The sequence below is a fragment of the Gymnoscopelus braueri genome (genome assembly GCF_963280865.1).
Source record: "Gymnoscopelus braueri genome assembly, chromosome: 1".
NCBI classification, from domain to species: domain Eukaryota; kingdom Metazoa; phylum Chordata; class Actinopteri; order Myctophiformes; family Myctophidae; genus Gymnoscopelus; species Gymnoscopelus braueri.
This window is the reverse complement of record NC_137603.1, coordinates 22739528-22757759: the sequence shown is the minus strand read 5'-3', so window position 1 is coordinate 22757759 and position 18232 is coordinate 22739528. Positions and strand designations below refer to the sequence as shown.

The window sequence follows — 18232 nt, the reverse complement described above, 5'->3', positions numbered from 1 at the left end:
ATGTGGGGAAAATGGCAAAATTCAATGAAGTTTCTACTTTTTTATAATTGTTTTCGTCAAAAAGATGTTTCTAACATTTCAGCATAGTAATGTCCACCATCTTTAAATGGTCAATTTTGAGGCATTAGCAGCCATATTTGAGCTGGACATAGAGCACACAATACCCCTAAAACGTGTCATAAATTAACACAATTTGCCTTTGGGGTTAAGATTGTTGGAAAACTGACCTAGCTTTGATTTCCATCAAATGTCAAATGGAGGAGGATGGTGTGAGATCCGTTTTACATTACACCCACACAAGTCCTGTCTGAACCAGAGGTACTAGAAAGTAACGAGTACATTTACTAAAGTAATGTACTTAGGTTAAGTTCAATTCTGAGGTACTTTAGTTGAATATTTCTGTTTTTAAATACTTGATACTTATACTCCACAATTATTTGAAAACTTTAGTTACTACAGTAGTTACTTTGCCGTTTAGATTATTACAAAACCTACATTTAACATTCAGCCCTGTTTTTGTACTTCGGCTATTCAAAAATAAGATCTACACAAGCTTGTAGAAAAAAATACACATTTCTAAGGCTAAAAATTGGATATTCTGCATTATGAATCTACTTTTGGTATACCGTAAGTACATTTTGATGTCAAAACGTTTTACTTTTACTCAAGTAAAATTCAAGTAAATATTCGAATACAGGACTTTTACTTCTGAGTATTTTTACATTGTGGCTATACTCAAGTAAAACATTCTGAGTACTGGTCTGAACCATCTGTATTAACGTATTAAAACCACATTAATATGGACACCAAGTTACTTTGAAAGCCTTTATTTTCAATGAATACAAAAAATACTTTTTCTTCTCGAGGCCAGATAAATAGTTCTCATACTGTATGTTATTACTTATCTTTATGTAATATTGTCTAATTCAGGTTTTACGGGAAAAGCAAACATGAACATGAAGAAAGAACATCTCAGTTTCTCCCATGATGCCACTGAAACACGTCACACGACATCTTAACGGTGACAGATACACATTGATCTTCAATATCCTTGTCACATAGTGGCTTAAAAAGGACAAAAACAAAGGGAACAATCCATAAAACTTCAGTGATTTGAACTCGTAACGTACAATAAAGTGTCCAGACAGACCCAGAATTGTAGCCTGTTCTACATCAGAAGCGTTGTTGTGGTACATGCCCATGGAATGCAGCACAAAAATGAGTTTTTATATATATATATATATTGCTGTCCGGCAGGAACCAGCTAACTCCATTTTGACGCTTTTGCATTTTTTTTCCATAAATCAGTGCTATTGAACACCCTTTACGTCTGTGTGTTGGTAAAAAAAATATTGAACCAATTAAAAGTATTAAAAAGCGCTTCTGACAAAACCAGCCAACTCCACTGGATCCTCAAACTTTCTGCTAAACCAACTAAGTCCACCAAAGGTGGGTGGAGTTAGCTGGTTTTGGCTCCACCCCCTTTTGACCTCCAACCTCATTGTGAGCTTGGAGGTCCATTCAGCTGTTCTTATCAATGATGAACACAACCTCCTAACTCCGTTTTTGTTTTGTTTTTTTTCATTTCCTGAAAAATGAACATTTTGGAGTTAGCTGGTTTCTGCCGGACAGCAGAGATATACTGTATATATATATACTGATGGCATTTCACACGACAGCACCACTTTACTGTCCCCAAAAGGCAAAAATGTCCACAGCAGGCAGGAACAACACGAGAACAGAGACTGGGGGATAGCGCCCAATTTATGCCGCGTCGTGCGACAGTGTCACGCGTCGAACACATAGCTGAACGTTGTTCAGCGCGCGACACCGTCGTACGACAAAGTATAATTCAGGCTTAAAGCAGCAGGTACACGGTTTAGAGGAACACTGGACAGTAAAGCCTAATCAAGCCTTCTGTGACAATGTGTCATGTAATGCGTCACTCAACATACTGTACATCATACCATATAATTTCCGAATGAAAAAAATAAAACCTTTTGTCGACACTTTGTGTTATTCCTGTCAAGCGGAAAGTCGCACAACACATCTCGTCTGCTCATCACAACCCCTGCCATGTATATCAGTGACTCTCAAACGTTTTAATTTCAAGGACCCCCAGTTCGCTACAGTATTATGCATTAGACCACGGATCCCCCCCCCCCCCCCCAGACCTTAACTCTTAAAGTGTACGGATGGAACCAAATGGACTGGTTGGGTCCATTTGGTTCCATCCGTACACTGTCAAGAGTTACAAACTTGTAAGTGTCCACTTGGTTCCTAAGTTAACTATCAATCATTTTGCTGGCGGAACCGCCTGAAGGTAACCCGACTCCGCCAGATGGGGGCGGCCTGTGAAACAAATGTGACGCAAGCTACTTCCATCTGGCAGAGTCAGGTTAGCCTGAAGCACCCCTGGATGGTTCTGCAGAGAGCCACTGACGTACACTATGCACGTCCAGATAGATACCTTCCATCCATCAACTGATGAAGTGAAAGCTGTCAACTCAAGCAGACCAGACAATGTGCGGGCTATCGGCTAAGGCACTAATAATAATAATAAAAATACTACAGACTTATCGGATAATGAGCGATGGACCCCAGACACAACATAAGGCCAGAAAACCAGCAGTTTTTCCACACCCCCCACTCCCTTACAATACTGAAAAAACAAGGTCCTATCACCAACTATTTGTAGTCTTAACAGGACTATTGCCAATAATGCGAAGGTCAGACTTAACTCAGTGCATCCTTAAGAGTTTTATAAGTGTATGGACGGTAACAGAGAGTTTGAACCACAAAGCCACGCATTATTTATGACACACTGCAAGTGCAGGGCCTAATCTTATGAGATACTGTCGATTCGGAAAACCTTTTTTTTCCTCCCCCATATTATAACACGAAGGATGCCCAACACTGCAATCAAACCTGGTAAACAGATGGTTAACCTATCGCGACGAGGAGCAAAATCCACAACAGTTGCACAGAAAGAGCACCGTTAAGATTATGAGAGATGGACAAACCGGTACAAGAAAAGTACAAGCAAGAGTCACTTTCCAACAGATTCAGTTGGAAATGTGTTGAAACTGCAATTCACATTATTATGCCTCAATTCTTCTTTATCGCTTCACAGAGGTGGGGTTTCTCTCTATGGCATTAGTTTTTATCAGGTTTGGAAATGGTTTCTGCATTTACTCGTTTGAAAACAATTATCTGACAGCGTTACAGGATTGCTGAAACTAAAAGTAATATACTTCACTATCGTACACAGTAAAATCCTCAGTTAATTTAATCCATTTGTAACTCTGGGAAGCGTGCAAATGCAACCAAATGGTTACATTTGTGCGCTCCCCAGAGTTAAAGTCATTCATAGAGGTACCACATTGCATTCACGAGGTCAAAGGTGTTTACATTAGTTAACCACTTAAACCCCAGCATCCTCATTGTGGGGAAGGCTTTCACCGAAAATTGCAGATCGACAAGCTCACAACGCGTCGCAGCGTGTGAGCTTGTCGATCGGCTATATCGGCGAAAGCTTTCCCCACAATAACCCAAAACAGAAAAATACACTAGTATTGAGCCCTGAGGGACTACGGTTACCCATATGGGGTTTAAGTGGTCAACACTATTAATTTGCATTTTTTTGTTGTAGCCTATAGCATACCAAAAACATGTCACAGGTTGCTGGGACAACTCAACCCTTCTCCCACTGAAGAAAAACAAAAACAAAACAAAATCAAGTATAGCAATATTATTTCCTGCATAATTTCTTTCATAACTTATTTGTACAGTGTCCAGAGTTTCAGCTTTGTGATAGGCATAGCTTTTTATGGAGAGGCTAAAGAAAGCAACACTGCCCTCTACAGCACCATCAGTGTTATTGCATCATGAGCTTGTAGTAAATACCATATGGCTCCATATACTGTAACTTGTAAACTGTAAAGATGTTTTGTTGTTTTTTTTCCCCAAAGGAAATCACAATCAAAAAGAATAATTATGAAAACGTATTAGCTGTGCATGGTTCAGGAACTGTAGCACTATGAGCTCTGCTAGTTGTGGTAAGCGTGTGAGATTACATTGTGGTTTAAAACAAAATAGCGTGTGTTGCAAAAAAAACAACCGAACAAAATTGGTTCAAAACCCCAGTTGCGATGAAAAAAAGAAGAAAAACAAAACACAAAAATACAGTAGTAACAAGTATCCTTGTAACACCTCTTCCTATGTAGGGAAGCATTCATAGGAGTAGCACGGAGTAACACATTCTGCTTGATAACACCTATATTCAAGGGATTATGCGTACGTACCGACAACATATCATTGCTGTCGGGCAGAAACCTCTTATCTCCACATTCTAACTTTTTGTGTTTTTTTCATGAATTAACGCCCTACTTGATCATATACTACAGCGTCACACAAAAGCATCTAAAGTAGCAGATCTGCAAAGCTCGAAACGCGGCGCGAAGCAAAGCGTTTCAAGCTTGCAGATCTGCTACTTTTGCTATTTTTAAATTGGTATCCTGAAAAGTAACCGTTTTGGACATATGAGGCTTCCACCCGACAGACGATATAGAAGTTTCAGCTTCAGTTTAAAAAGTGGGCTAGCTGTAGTTTTCAGCCCTGTCTAGTGAAAGATTAAAAAGTTTCCAGAAACAAAAGGTGTGTAAAAGACGCTTATAATCACTGTCTCCACAAATCCAAGAATATTTTCCAAAAAGACAATTATCATTCATTATTGAAATATACAGTACGGTCCAAATACATCAACATCCCAAATTTGTACTTAAATTGCCTTCATACTGGGACGAATGGAGCACTAGACCACGATTTCAGGACACACAGCGACCACACGATTCAGACGGATATTAAGGTGCCAATGTTGTTATGCTAGTACATAGACGTTACGTCACATATTCATAAAGCGTCTTTGAACAGGGCTCTGAATCCGAGCCCCTCTGACCCCTTGAGCACTTATTTTTGAAAAGTAGCTGACCTGCAAGCTCACAACGCGTCACATTAGTGACGCCTTGTGAGCTTGTAGGTCGGCCATTTCTGAATAGTTTTGAAAACATTTCAAGATGTTCGCGGTTAAGTCATAATGGAATTTTATACAGCCATACGACATCAACACCAATATTAAATACGTTCATCTTCTAAGACATTTTATGAATACGGTGAACAGATTTTCAGAAAAAAAGAAAAAAGAAATGTTAACTTCGGGGCAAACGTGAGACTGTAATCTGTAAGTTTGTCCCCTGGTTGCATCACATTCTGGTTGAGATTCTATCATTCGTAGTAGTTATTACTCAGTACATGAAAGACATACAGGACACCTCTCCTGAAGTCATTTCATGTCCAGAGACCCTTATTTTGGTTTGTAACGTTACGCTCGGTGGGACACAGCTCCACCCTGTGGAGGTACCACGGTATTGCGACAGTACACAGGAATAAGACATTTAGTTGTCGTCTTCTCGCAGCTCGCTGGGCAGGAACTTGTACTGCTGCTGTCTGATCTGAGCCAGCTTCTTCCTGGCCTCCTCCAGCTCTCGCTCCTTCCTCAGCATCTCTTCCTGGGCTGCGATGATCTGGACGCACGGACAGACAGATGGACAACACACACAAACATTTATTATTCCCTCTGACAGTCTGGCTATCAAATCGTTGCCGTGAGGGAAAAACCTTGTATGTTTTTTTGTAAATTAATGCCCTACTTCTTCATACAAGAGTGTCACACAAAAGTAGTGGAAATAGCCGATCTACAGGCTCACAATGCAACACATTGTGGGCTTGTAGATCGGCTATTTTCACCATTTTCAAATAATGTTTAAAAAAATGAAAGTTTTGGACATACAAGGTTTCCACCCGACAGCAACAAAATGTCACAAGTCTGCTTCCGTCTCTCCTTCCAACTCCCCCAGACCTGCCATCCTCTAGCTGTCCACCAGATGGCATTAAAACAGGGCTTAGGTGGTTAACACGTGGTGGTGTTAACCCTCAGTGAGGGAACTACATGTGGGAGTGGTTTCATCCAGGTGGGGGCTGGTGGGGGACGGGGGAGGGTCTTACCTGTGCTATTCCGCCCACAAACTTGGTCTTGACCACCACGTTGTGCTCGTCTGCTTTGTCGAACGCTGCCTTCTGCGCCGCCCGCACCAGGTTGTCCGACGCCCTCTTCACCGCATTCCCAGCAGCCTTTAGGAAGAATGACATGTCAGCAAAGGACTATGAGTTAACAGCAAAGGACATTAACTCATTCCCTGCCTAGAACGACTAAAACGACTTCTGTCCTTTAAGCCCTGTCTGCCAAGAACGACTAAAACGACTTAATTTTATTTATTTATTTTCTTATTTTTATTTTTTTAATTTAACCCAAAGACCAAGGAGATATGATTTTTCGAAGATCTAGACTCCCATCCACTTCCTTGTTAACTTAAAACTTAAACATTTTGTATCTCGGCTCCTGAGTACTTTTTTTTTTCAATGAAAAATCTCTGGCAGTGGGCAAACGCCAAAAAAAAAAGGTTCTGGCAGTGAATGAGTTAACAGCAAAGGACTATGAGCTTGTACTATGTCAATAACACTATATTGTAGCCCAAGTCAAGTATAATAACGTTGCATGATCGTTAGTTGTGGTGTTATGGTCTTGTTTTAGTAAGTAAGCAAGTAAGCAAGTGTGTGTGTGTGTGTGTGTGTGTGTGCGCGCGCCCAAAACCTTTCACGATATTCAAATTCAAAAATAGCTAAAATAGCAGATCGACAAGTAGATCTGCTATTTTTGATACTTTTGTGTGACGCTGTAGTATGATCAAGTAGGGTATTGATTTACCAAAAAAAACACACTCCAAAAATATGGAGATAAGAGGTTTCCCGCCCGACAACGACGAAATGTTGTCGGTACGTATGTATAATCCCTTGAACATACAGGTGTCATCAAGCAGAAAGTGTTACCTGTAGTCTCCTCATGGCCTCAGAGTCCTGGTCAGCCTTGACCTTGCAGGCTACCAGCAGCTGAGCCGTGGAGGCCGCTACCTGCTTGGCGGAGGAGATGAGCTTCTCCTCGCTGGCATGGCCCTGGACGGAGGCGTTGGCTGCTTCACACAGGTTACTGGTAGCTGCTGCTACCAGGCGGGCCTGGGGAGGGAGAGAGGGAGAGAGGGAGAGAGGGAGACGTGGTGAGCTTGTAGTTTGGCTATTTTAACTATTTAGAAATTTTTTAGAACACGAAAAAGTTTGAGAAATGCTGGTTTAGAAGGTATTTGCAGAATCGACCGCAGGTCTTAACCCATTAAGACCGGGAAAAGTCCTCTGTCATTTTAGATTTTAACCACTTTAACCATTATTTTATACTTTGGCTATTCAAAAATAGCAGATATACAAGCTCATAGCACGCACAGAGTGCCGTGCTATGAGCTTGTAGATCTGCTATTTTTGAAAATTGTCTTTGAATGTGTCTTTTTTAACTCAAATCTTTGCTTCTGGGGATTTTACAAATGTCTTCAAAACGTTTAGTTAAAAAAAAAACTATGTTTCTATAGGCATCAGTGGTTCAATTTAGTAAAAAAAATTCGCTTTAAAATATATATATATTCAAAGATTTGCACACATTTTCAGCTATGAGCTTGTAGATCTGCAAATTTTTGAATAGCCAAAGAAATCTAAAATGACACAAAATGGCGTTCCCGGATTAAATAGGTTAACACATTCCATGCCAGAGTTTAATATCATAATGTACTCACCAGTGCCAGCGTTTTATTGTTGTTTTTTTGTTTTTTTCATGTCGCCACAGACCTCGCTAAATAAGTTAAAAGTGCGCGTTCATTTGGTTCTAAACACACAGCGGATCTGTGAGAAACGGCCAGCCAAAACAGTTTCCAAATCCGAGCCGCCATCTTGAAGATACAGCGGATCAACGCTAAACAGTGATCAGCGAGGAGAAAAACAACAACCGAGAAAATCGAGTTTTAAACAGGATCCCAGACAGGAAGCGGATACGATCGAAAAAACCGGAACCCGAATAATTCTGTTTCCGACCGGAAACGGAAATGGATCAAAAAAATTCGGAAAGTGCACCTGGGGAAATTTCAATGGGAATCGGCGGTTCGCGTAGATCTACGCGATTGGCACGCTGCGGCTTTAAATAGGTTCGCGTAGATCTACGCGATTGGCATTCAATGTGTTAATGGGCAAAAAAAAAACACTCACCGCTGAGATGAGCCCTTGGGACCACTGTCCATCGTCCACGGCGTTGGCAGGGCTGGCGCCCACCTTGCCCTGGGCCACCAGCTCCCTCTGGGCGGCCGAGGCCGACTTGACCAGAGCACTGGTGGCCGCAGCGATGGACTTGGCGGCTTCCAGGATCTGCTCCTCAAAGTCCAGAGACTCGTCCGCTTGCTGGGAGAGATAGACAGCCGTCACACACTCAAAACAACTTGGGAATAATGGAGCTTTTACAATATTGTCACTGTACTATGCTCTTATCTCCATATTTAAAGTTTTAATGTGAAAAGTAACAGTTTTGGTCATATGAGGTTTCCACCCTACAGCAACGATATACTGTATGTACAATAACTTAATACAGTGATATATCAGTTTTTTTTTTTTGGTAGCACTTGCTATGCATCCCATGTGTATAACGCATTATACACATACTTATAAGGCATTGTAATCTGATCATAATCCTTTATAATCATATTTATAAGCGCTTATAAATAATCATAACGCTTTATAACCATAGCTTATTATAATGACTTATAAGTTCAAGTATAAATGCATTGTATTGTGCTTATAACACGTGACGATTACAGTTAGAAATATTCATAACAACGTATACTGCAATCATAACACACAGAATGTTATAATGACTTATAATGTCAAGTATTATAATACTTCATAATTGCTACCATTTTGTTTTATCACTAACAGCACGTTGTACTATGCTATGTTTGTATTGTAAGTATATAAGTAAGAAAAGTTTTCCCAAAGCTAGAATCAACAGAATAAAGACTGTAGTCTCTATTCCAGTAACACGCTCTGTTCCTTTTCTATCGACACCAAGTAGGAGATAAGACTGATTTAATACTTTAATAGATCATATAATAATCATTTAATCTAGTCCAAAATTGTCATAATGTAGCAGTACAATAAATCAATGCTCACTGGATATAAACTTCAATAAACACCGCAACAATTAGTCTGTCTTTCATATCCAACACAACAGTGCTAGAAATATCACCTTGATATAATATATAATATAATTTCTTGATTATACTTGGCTTTTTATATTTGTAAGACAGATTGACTTGTAATAATATGCTAAAGTAATAATAAAGATAGTAAACCTTGTGGGTGCATTTATGCCTTTATGGATAATGCAGAGAATGTTTTCTCACAATATTTCTATTTTCAGCAGTTGGCAGGTTGTCATCGGATTCTGAAAACACTAAGGCTTCATTTATATTTATATAAATAGCAGATCTCCAAGCTCACAACGAACGTGAACTTTTAGATCTGCTATTTTAGTATAAACCAGGCTTAATGAAAACAGCTTGGGACGGTTGCACGCAAAACAACAGCTAGCTAAAACCGCAGTATAACTGCATACGAGAGATACCAACACAAAAGACACCATAGAACAAAATGTGGCGGCATTTCAAAATCCTAGAAGTATATCTTCTACTTCAGCCCGTCCTTTGAAACACCAAAACATGCCCACTCTCACACGCACGCGCGCACACACTCACACACACAGAGCACACGTCTGTAGACAGGGCGGGACACTGTAGGAATATGTTTGATATATAGTTGGGACTGAATAACAACCTAATATATCAAACATATCACACAGAGCCCTGCAAAGAAGGCCTCCGGTGGGGTGTGGGGGTAAGGGGGGGAGGGCTAACTGGGATTTGGTGTGAGAGAGGATTGTTGTTGTGGAAGAGACTCTTGGCTTACAGAGACTGTAGGTGAGTGGACAGAAGACAGATGCATGATGGGAGAGAGGGAAAACGACACTGTATTATGATTGGAGCCCAACCGATATATCAGCCATTATTTGACTATTTTAAATACATCAGTGTCTGCAGTCGATGTTCCCCAACTTTTAACCACTTAAATCCCAGCATCCATATTATGGGGAAAGCTTTTGCAGACGCGACGCATTGCGAGCTTCGGCTATTTTCAGCTAAAGCTTTTCCCACAATAACAGATAACATCAGTTCACGTGCATTTTGTATTCACTCATTTGCTTATTTGTTGTAAAATGTAAGTTCATTTTTCTTTTCATACATCGAAGTTATGTACTTGATTTCAATTTAGTATCTATCAAAATGTAATTTTTTGTCGGTACAGCCCATACATGCGCATGAAAAAAATACTGGCCACACGCCGTGGTGTCCCGTCCAACGACCAAAACACCACTGCATATACACGAATCCACGGAGCGCTGCCCTGGGCGCAGCCATTGCTGCGGTGTCAACGCTCCACGGACGCGACACCGCAGCAATGGCCGCCTACAGGCAGCTACAGGCAGCTACAGGCAGCGCGTCTGTGGATTCGTCTATAGGACTGTCCGAAATGGGGATTGGACCCAGAGACTTGGAATCGGTCGGGCTCCAGAATGAAAGGGACGATTTACTGTAGGCCTGTCAATGTAAATGGAGATGGGACTTTATACTGTAGGTCTGGACAATGAATAAAATATGAGCCAGAGGCTGCGCACGCACGCACGCACGCACGCACGCACACACACACACACACACACACACACACACACACACACACACACACACACACACACACACACACACACACACACACACACACACACACACACACACACACACACACACACACACACACACACACACACACACACACACACACACACACACACAGTGTGAGTCTATTGAGTATGGGTCACATGGAATATTAACATGTTCACAAATGGCACAAGAGACCTAGCCTGGTAAACCCTCCCTCCGGAAATCTCAATTCCATTTCATTTCAGGAGTGAGTCTGGCATGATCCGCCTTTCTGCAATATTGGCTCTGTATGCCAAACGGCCGGGCCTATCAGCGTCGTCGCTCATTGTTCTGTGATTGACAGCTTACGTTGGCCAATCAGGTGGCGAGTTCGAGTGAGCCCAAAACACGAACGGCAGCCATCTTTTTCTTGTGCGGCCAATTCTCCGCTATTTTTTTTACTTCAAAAAGCTCTCTAACTTCTATTTTGAGGCACGGAATTTACTTATAAGATATCGTTTGGATAGAATTTAGTTGTTTAACTTCATATATGTGGTCAATTAATCATGACAAAGCCTATTTAAAAAAAATAAATTAGAGAACCGGCAGGGGCGGGCAGTGACACCATTGTACCCGAAAAAGGCAACCCATTTTGGGTATGGCTGTCTCAAAAGTCCCGTCGCGTCACATTAAGACTGGTGAACTGCTGATTGGCTGAAGGGGAAAAATTATCATTGGCTGAAGGGGTTGTCAGTCAACGGTATTACTCCCGCCCAACTCCAGCACGGCCAATATTGCAGACAGGCGGATCAGGCCAGACTCACTCCTGAAATGAAATGGAATTGAGATTTCCGGAGGGAGGGTTTACCAGGCTACAAGAGACCACACCTATGGTCAGTGGTGGACAAAGTACTCAAACCCAGTACTTGAGTCAAAGTATAGATACTCCTGGTCAAATATTACTCAACTGCAAGTGAACGTTGCTCTGTCAAATTTGTACTTGAGTTATACTGGAGTGCTTGCTTTTAAAAATACGTAAGAATTCAAAAGTACAAATTACAAAGTACAAAAAATATCAATCGCTGTGAAAATAGCCAATCAAGCTCACAACAGGTCGCAATGCGACGCGCTGTGAGCTTGTATATCGACTATTCTCACTATATTTGAAATAGGTCTTAAGTGGTTAATACGTAATGTACTTTTTCCCTTCCTAGAAATGTAGTGGAGTCAAAAGTACAATATTTGCAATGCATTGAAGTGGAGTGATAAAGTATCCAAAAATAGTACAGTACAATACTCAAGTAAATGTACTTTGTTACTGTCCACCACTGTGTATCGTACAGCAATTAAATGTGTCAGGGTGACATGCACCTCTGAAGTCACGTGAGTCAGTACATACACAGTTAAAAGGACAGAAAGAGACAGTTAATACTAGTACACACACACCCACATACACAGAGACGGTTAAAAGGACATACACACAGAGAGACAGTATACACACAGATAGAGACAGTTAAAAGAACATACACATAGACAGTTAAAAGGACATCCACACAGACAGAAACAACTATCAGAAGACATACATGCACAACAGAGCCAAATGCAGGCATGCTGTTTGAAGCTTGCCAACAGACAAAAGACCCCTGGTGTGAAAATTGTACAGTCAAAACCATAATTGCATTTGTAAAATGTGCAAAGAGAAAAAGATGAGAGGAGACATTGACATTGTAGATGTTTGCTAGTGTGGTACAACAACCACACATTTTCTTTTGGTTTCATGGTTTGTCATAAATTTGTATAAAAATAAATAAAATAAATACATGACATTGTCTCAATAAGAAATACAAAAAACTCTTCTTGTGGGAATATTGCCATGACTTCAATATGTTCCTATTGTTTGTTCCTCCAGGGTTTGGCCAAGCCCCTAGGACCAGGGGTGATTTTTTAAAGCAAGGATTTCCAAGTGGCCAAATCTGGTACGCGCCGGGTTTTGGGCCCGAAAACATGAACGAGCGAAAAGGGCTCGACCAATGGGCTCAACTCACAGGCTTGCACACGGAGGTAGTTTAAGTGACATAGACACATAAAGGAAACTACTGTGCATTGCGAATGGAGCCCATGATGCCAACAAACCCGTGGGCCCAAACCCGGAAGGAGGGTGTCCCCATTGAAATGAGTGGGCGGGATTTCGTGTCTGTCTGATCAGTGGTTCTCCAAATGGATTCCAGGGACTCTCTGGGTTCCTTTGAAACCTCAATTCTAAATTGAATTGAAGTCTGTAACTCCGACAGTGTACTAACGGGTCCATTTGGTTCCATTTGTACACTGTCAGAGTTAAGGGGAGACCTTTGAAATCTAAAAGTTTGAGAACCATTGCTGTAGATAACGTATAGCTCTATGGGTTAGGCAGAGTCTCATTACGGGCGCATGATTGGTGATGTACCTTGGGCTTGGCTCTGGGTTTCAGCTGTTCCAGTTTCTTAGCTGCTGCTTCAATAGAGGCTGCAGCACCCAGGAGCTCTGTCTCCGCAATGACCGTGGGGTCTTCAGGATCCACCCACTCTGAACCTGCAGAGCGCACGCACACACACACACACACACACACACACACACACACACACACACACACACACACACACACACACACACACACACACACACACACACACACACACACACACACACACACACACACACACACACACACACACACACACACACACAGTGTACTGTATATATATATATATTAAGCCTGCATATGATAATAAATAAAAAGGTTCCTCAGAGCAGAGTGTCAACAGAACATGCAACAACACACTGTGATCACAAAGACAACAACACATTGAGTGCCACACGTCACCATATCCCATCATCATGCAACAGCTGGTGGACACGCCGCAAAACAACTGCCATTCACTGAAATGAAGATGGAAGCGTCAACGTTATTGTGATGGAACGGGGAGTCAAAACCAAAGCGTGATGATGGATGGATGGATGGAGCTGATTCTGTCCTGGAAGCACTATGAGTACAAGATAGGGCTGGGCAATTAACCACAAATGTATCGGAAAGCCACCTTTAGAACCTCTCACCGACTTAACAACCTAAACCCTCTATTCTTAGTAAAACTGACCTGAGTTTCACTCGCTCTCGCGAATATTCCCTCCAGAATAGGGTTGCTGGGGATCAAGTGGTTATCTAGCTCATGTCGGTTAATCAAATAATCGAGAATCGGGGTATTTTCTTTATAATTGTATTAATTAATTTATTTTATATCAACGAGTTGACACAAATAAATTCGAATAGATTTTTTAACAATCAACTAAATCATTTTGGTCTGATTAACCACTTTTTATACTTCATTGTACTATGGTTTTGTGCAAAAATAGCCGTACTTCATCGGTCATTTTAATTATTTTTGAAAATAGATTTTTATTAAAATCGATATTTGTTAATGAATGATTAGTTCGATAACTGTTGCACCCCATAATATTTACAGTACATACCTTGTCAGACAACTATGAGGGCAATGTAAAAAAAAAAAAAAAAAAAAATGAATTCATCGTAATTCAAACAAACGTTTGAAATAATCGTGATATTGATTTGACGTTGCCCAGCCCTGGTTCAAAAATACATTTTCCACACAGTGACTGGATGGATCAAAGCGTGACAGCGCTGACCAGAGAAGCTGATGCACAACACGTGAAGGTGAAGAAGTCACAAAACAACAAGAGAACGTTCCTGACTTACCTTCATCTGTGGCAAAAGACAGAGGACAGAGGCGTTACCAAACGGTGCGTTACAATAGGATCTTTCTGCCAATATCTAATCCACAACATCATGTCTTCATCAGGTCTGACCCGCTTGAAACGTTGTCAACTTAATACAATTTTCTACTGGGAGCTAAGACACAGTGTGCGTTCTTCCCTTCCTTCTCCAACATACAGATGTAGCCATTGTACACGTCCCATCTTCTGGATCCATACTTGATCAGCATTTCTCACTGGAGTTTTGCAAGCTGTCCGTGTTGCGCTGGACGAGCCTGGCATAATCTAATGGACTACTGTCTTTACTGTAAGCAATGAAATTCTTATTATTATTATTCATTCTCATTATTGAGAAATAAACCCCTTCACGGTGATTACACCCAGGGTTTATTTCTCAATAATGCCCGGCTGACTGTTCATTGTGTTGCTTACTCGTCAATTCCCCAGTGTACTGCCGTGCCTGTTGCCTGCAGACCCCCACTGTTGGTCTGGGGAGGGGGTAGACAACTACATGGAGCCATGTCTTTACACCTGACAGTGAGGAGTTTCACCGGGGGAGCGCAACACGCCATCCTCCCCAGTTCCCCTCCACGCTGACCAAACGTGGAATCGAACCCAGGCGAGTGTTTTATGTGTCTTGAACACATGTCCCATATTATACAAGATATTTTCCACAATATCCAAGATCAACTGTTTGAGGAATCCATCTTGGCAATCAGCTTGCAAGATCTCTCAGATGACACTAACTACTTAAGCCCAATTACTTTGTCATACGATGGTGTTGCACGGCGAAAATAACTGATCTGCATCGCATCACATTGTGAGCTTTTAAATCAGCTATTTTGCTATTTTGAAAATGTCTGAACATTTTTAAGATGAGAAACATTCAAACATCTACGGTACTGTACCCTGTGTAAAGTTACTTTATGAATAGATAATACAGCACGTTTTAATGGCTTCTGCTTGTCATTATATGATAATAGCATCGTTATAATAAGATATATGATATTTGGCATGTGGAATGTCATTGAGTGTGGTTTACTGTACACACTGTGTGTATGTGTGTGTGTGTGTGTGTGTGTGTGTGTGTGTGTGTGTGTGTGTGTGTGTGTGTGTGTGTGTGTGTGTGTGTGTGTGTGTGTGTACCTTTCATGGCCTCAGCGGACTGAATGAGCTCGGTAACGGCTCCTGCAACACGTTTGGAGCACACGGCTAGCTGCTGCTTCTGCTCTGCGGTGGGCTTCTGCAGGACCTGTGCACACACGCACACACGCACACACACACACACACACACACACACACATACAGTCCATCACTTTATCTTTATTACTCAGCCATGCATGCACCATCATCATGGACTAATTGCATCCAAGACAAAAATGTGCACACCACAGGGTCCATTTGTACAGTCACTGGATAAAAAGTGGCAAATGCACACACAAATACAGTGCATACACACAGAACTGTGCAGTAGATACTGTATATAGAGTACCCTACCATTAGTACGTGCTCCAGCAGGTCAATGTATCCTGCTGTACACTCCGTTCCAAACATCAGAGCCCTGCTCCTCACCTCCTCGTTCACATCTGGATGGTAGGCTGCTTGCTGGAGGACAAAAAAAAAGAAAGAAAAAAGAAACAGATGTTACTGCTGAAATGTCTAAAGGCTAAAAATCTCAAATCTAAAAGGTCTTAACCTGTAAAATAGCCTGGGATATTAGAGAGGATAGGATTGTTGAAAGACAAAAACAATTCTTTAAACTAGCCATTAGAGATGTCAGATGTATGGATGGTCTCTGGGCTGTGAGTGGGAGGAGAGCAGCAGTTTGATGTACTCATCATTTATTCATTTGATTGATTTTTTTACACCAGCTCACTCACTGGCCGTTCCACATTGTCTAATGTTTTCTTTCTTTACATTCGGATTCTTATACTCCCTTTCTTGTGTTATTCTCTTTTATCCTCGACGGACGTTTCTGAGTTTCTTTTCCGTCCTCTTATTTTGTAGTGCAGTGTTGTGTAGCGTAGTGTGGTTTGTGATGCTGCCTATTCTGAGACAGTTTTTGTAGATTTTAAATATTCATTAGTTTGATTTTTTTTAGGAATGAACTAGTTTTTATTTCATTTTAATTTTACACAAATGTTATTTAGATAGCATGTTGTTTAGACAGATGCTAGGTTCATTGGCCCTCATTTATCAACGCAGCGTATAAACCGGCTTATATTTTTCCATATATTCGGCGTACACCAACGTCAAAGTCACATTTATCAACGGATCCTACACAGCCAATCCTGGCGTACATCAGGTCGGAGCTTTGATAAATCTCACGTCTGAAAACGAGCGTCATTTAAATAACACGCCCTTAAATATTCTCAAAACGCCCCGATTTTACGACATGAAGAAGAATCAGAATACGACCAAAGACATCAAAAGCCAATAAGAAAGAGTTTCCCCCGATCGCCTCGCCTCGCTGCCTGTCAAGTCACACACACACGCACACGCACACGCCTCACCTCTCTCTCTCTCTCTCACACACACACACACACACACACACACACACACACACACACACACACACACACACACACACACACACACACACACACACACACACACACACACACACACACACACACACACACACACACACACACACACACACACACACACACACACACACACACACACACACACACACACACACACACACACACACACACACACACACGCCCAACTGTGTCTTTCATGTAATCCGTAGCGGTACAATCTTTGTCACTTAGGCTTGTAGCCTACATGAATGACATATTATGATACCAATCACATCGCCATGAATGGAATACGTTTGTATATTAATTTATTTAACCCATACCGAGCAGTGCACAAGCAGTCATGTAGGATATTCCCCGTGAGACTCGGACGGGCGGCAGTCATTCCGCGGCAGTGATTCCGCCACGTTAATAAGAGATTGGAGCGTCGGGTTTATATCCTTAACCCAGCCAGGTTGTAGACTTCGTAACTCTCTATGACATAACTCCATAACATAGGACAAGTTACTGTAAGTTTGTACACCTCACTGTCCATGAAAAGATCGTCGGCAGTCCCGACCGCGGGACTCCCGAGTCCCGACGCAAAAGCGCTCGTATATTTTGAAAATAGCAGATCTACAAGCTCACAACGCGTCGCGATGCGACCCGTTTTTGAGCTTGCAGATCTGCTATTTTAAAATAGCCAATGCAACTGAATGACTGTTAAAGCAGTTTGTTTAAATTACTTTATAAAATGTTATATTTTCACAGGGATTAATTATTAGTGTGTAGATATACATTTAGGAGTGGATTATGTGTCCAGATGCCTGTCAGACAGTCAGACAATGCTGCTCCGCAGGTCTAGAATGGAATAAACGGGCGCAGCCAACGTCAACAACTGGTCTCGACCAGACGTGAGATCTCAGTGTACGGTAGGATGAAGCCCACGTCAGGATATATTGATAAATGCCGAAAGGTGCGGTGATCTCGCTCTACGCCCATTATTTGGGCTGCACCGCGTTGATAAATGAGGGCCACTGTGTACCTGGTATCCTATAGTTTCAATGTACGTAATGTTATTTAGATAGCATGTTGTTGAGACAGATGCTAGGTTCATTGTTTGCCTGGTATCCTAGTTTCTTTGAGGCAATACTTTGCACTCTACTTACAGAATGTAATGATTCACCCTGTTGTTTGTTGACTAGG

The 18232-nt window shown here is 41.5% G+C and overlaps 1 protein-coding gene across 1 annotated transcript in view; it reads right to left on the bottom strand.

Moving 5' to 3' along the window:
* Positions 1-4517: 4517 nt before the first annotated feature.
* LOC308092067 (talin-2) overlaps positions 4518-18232 on the bottom strand; it is a 186061-nt gene continuing 172346 nt past the window's right edge. The window contains exons 52-58 of the mRNA XM_080437863.1: positions 15999-16106; positions 15648-15753; positions 13180-13304; positions 8200-8388; positions 6946-7128; positions 6064-6189; positions 4518-5582 (exon numbers count right to left, since the gene is read on the bottom strand). Coding sequence (XP_080293989.1) covers positions 5454-5582; positions 6064-6189; positions 6946-7128; positions 8200-8388; positions 13180-13304; positions 15648-15753; positions 15999-16106 — 966 coding nt within the window. The 3' untranslated portion in view covers positions 4518-5453. The remainder of the gene's footprint in view (positions 5583-6063; positions 6190-6945; positions 7129-8199; positions 8389-13179; positions 13305-15647; positions 15754-15998; positions 16107-18232) is intronic.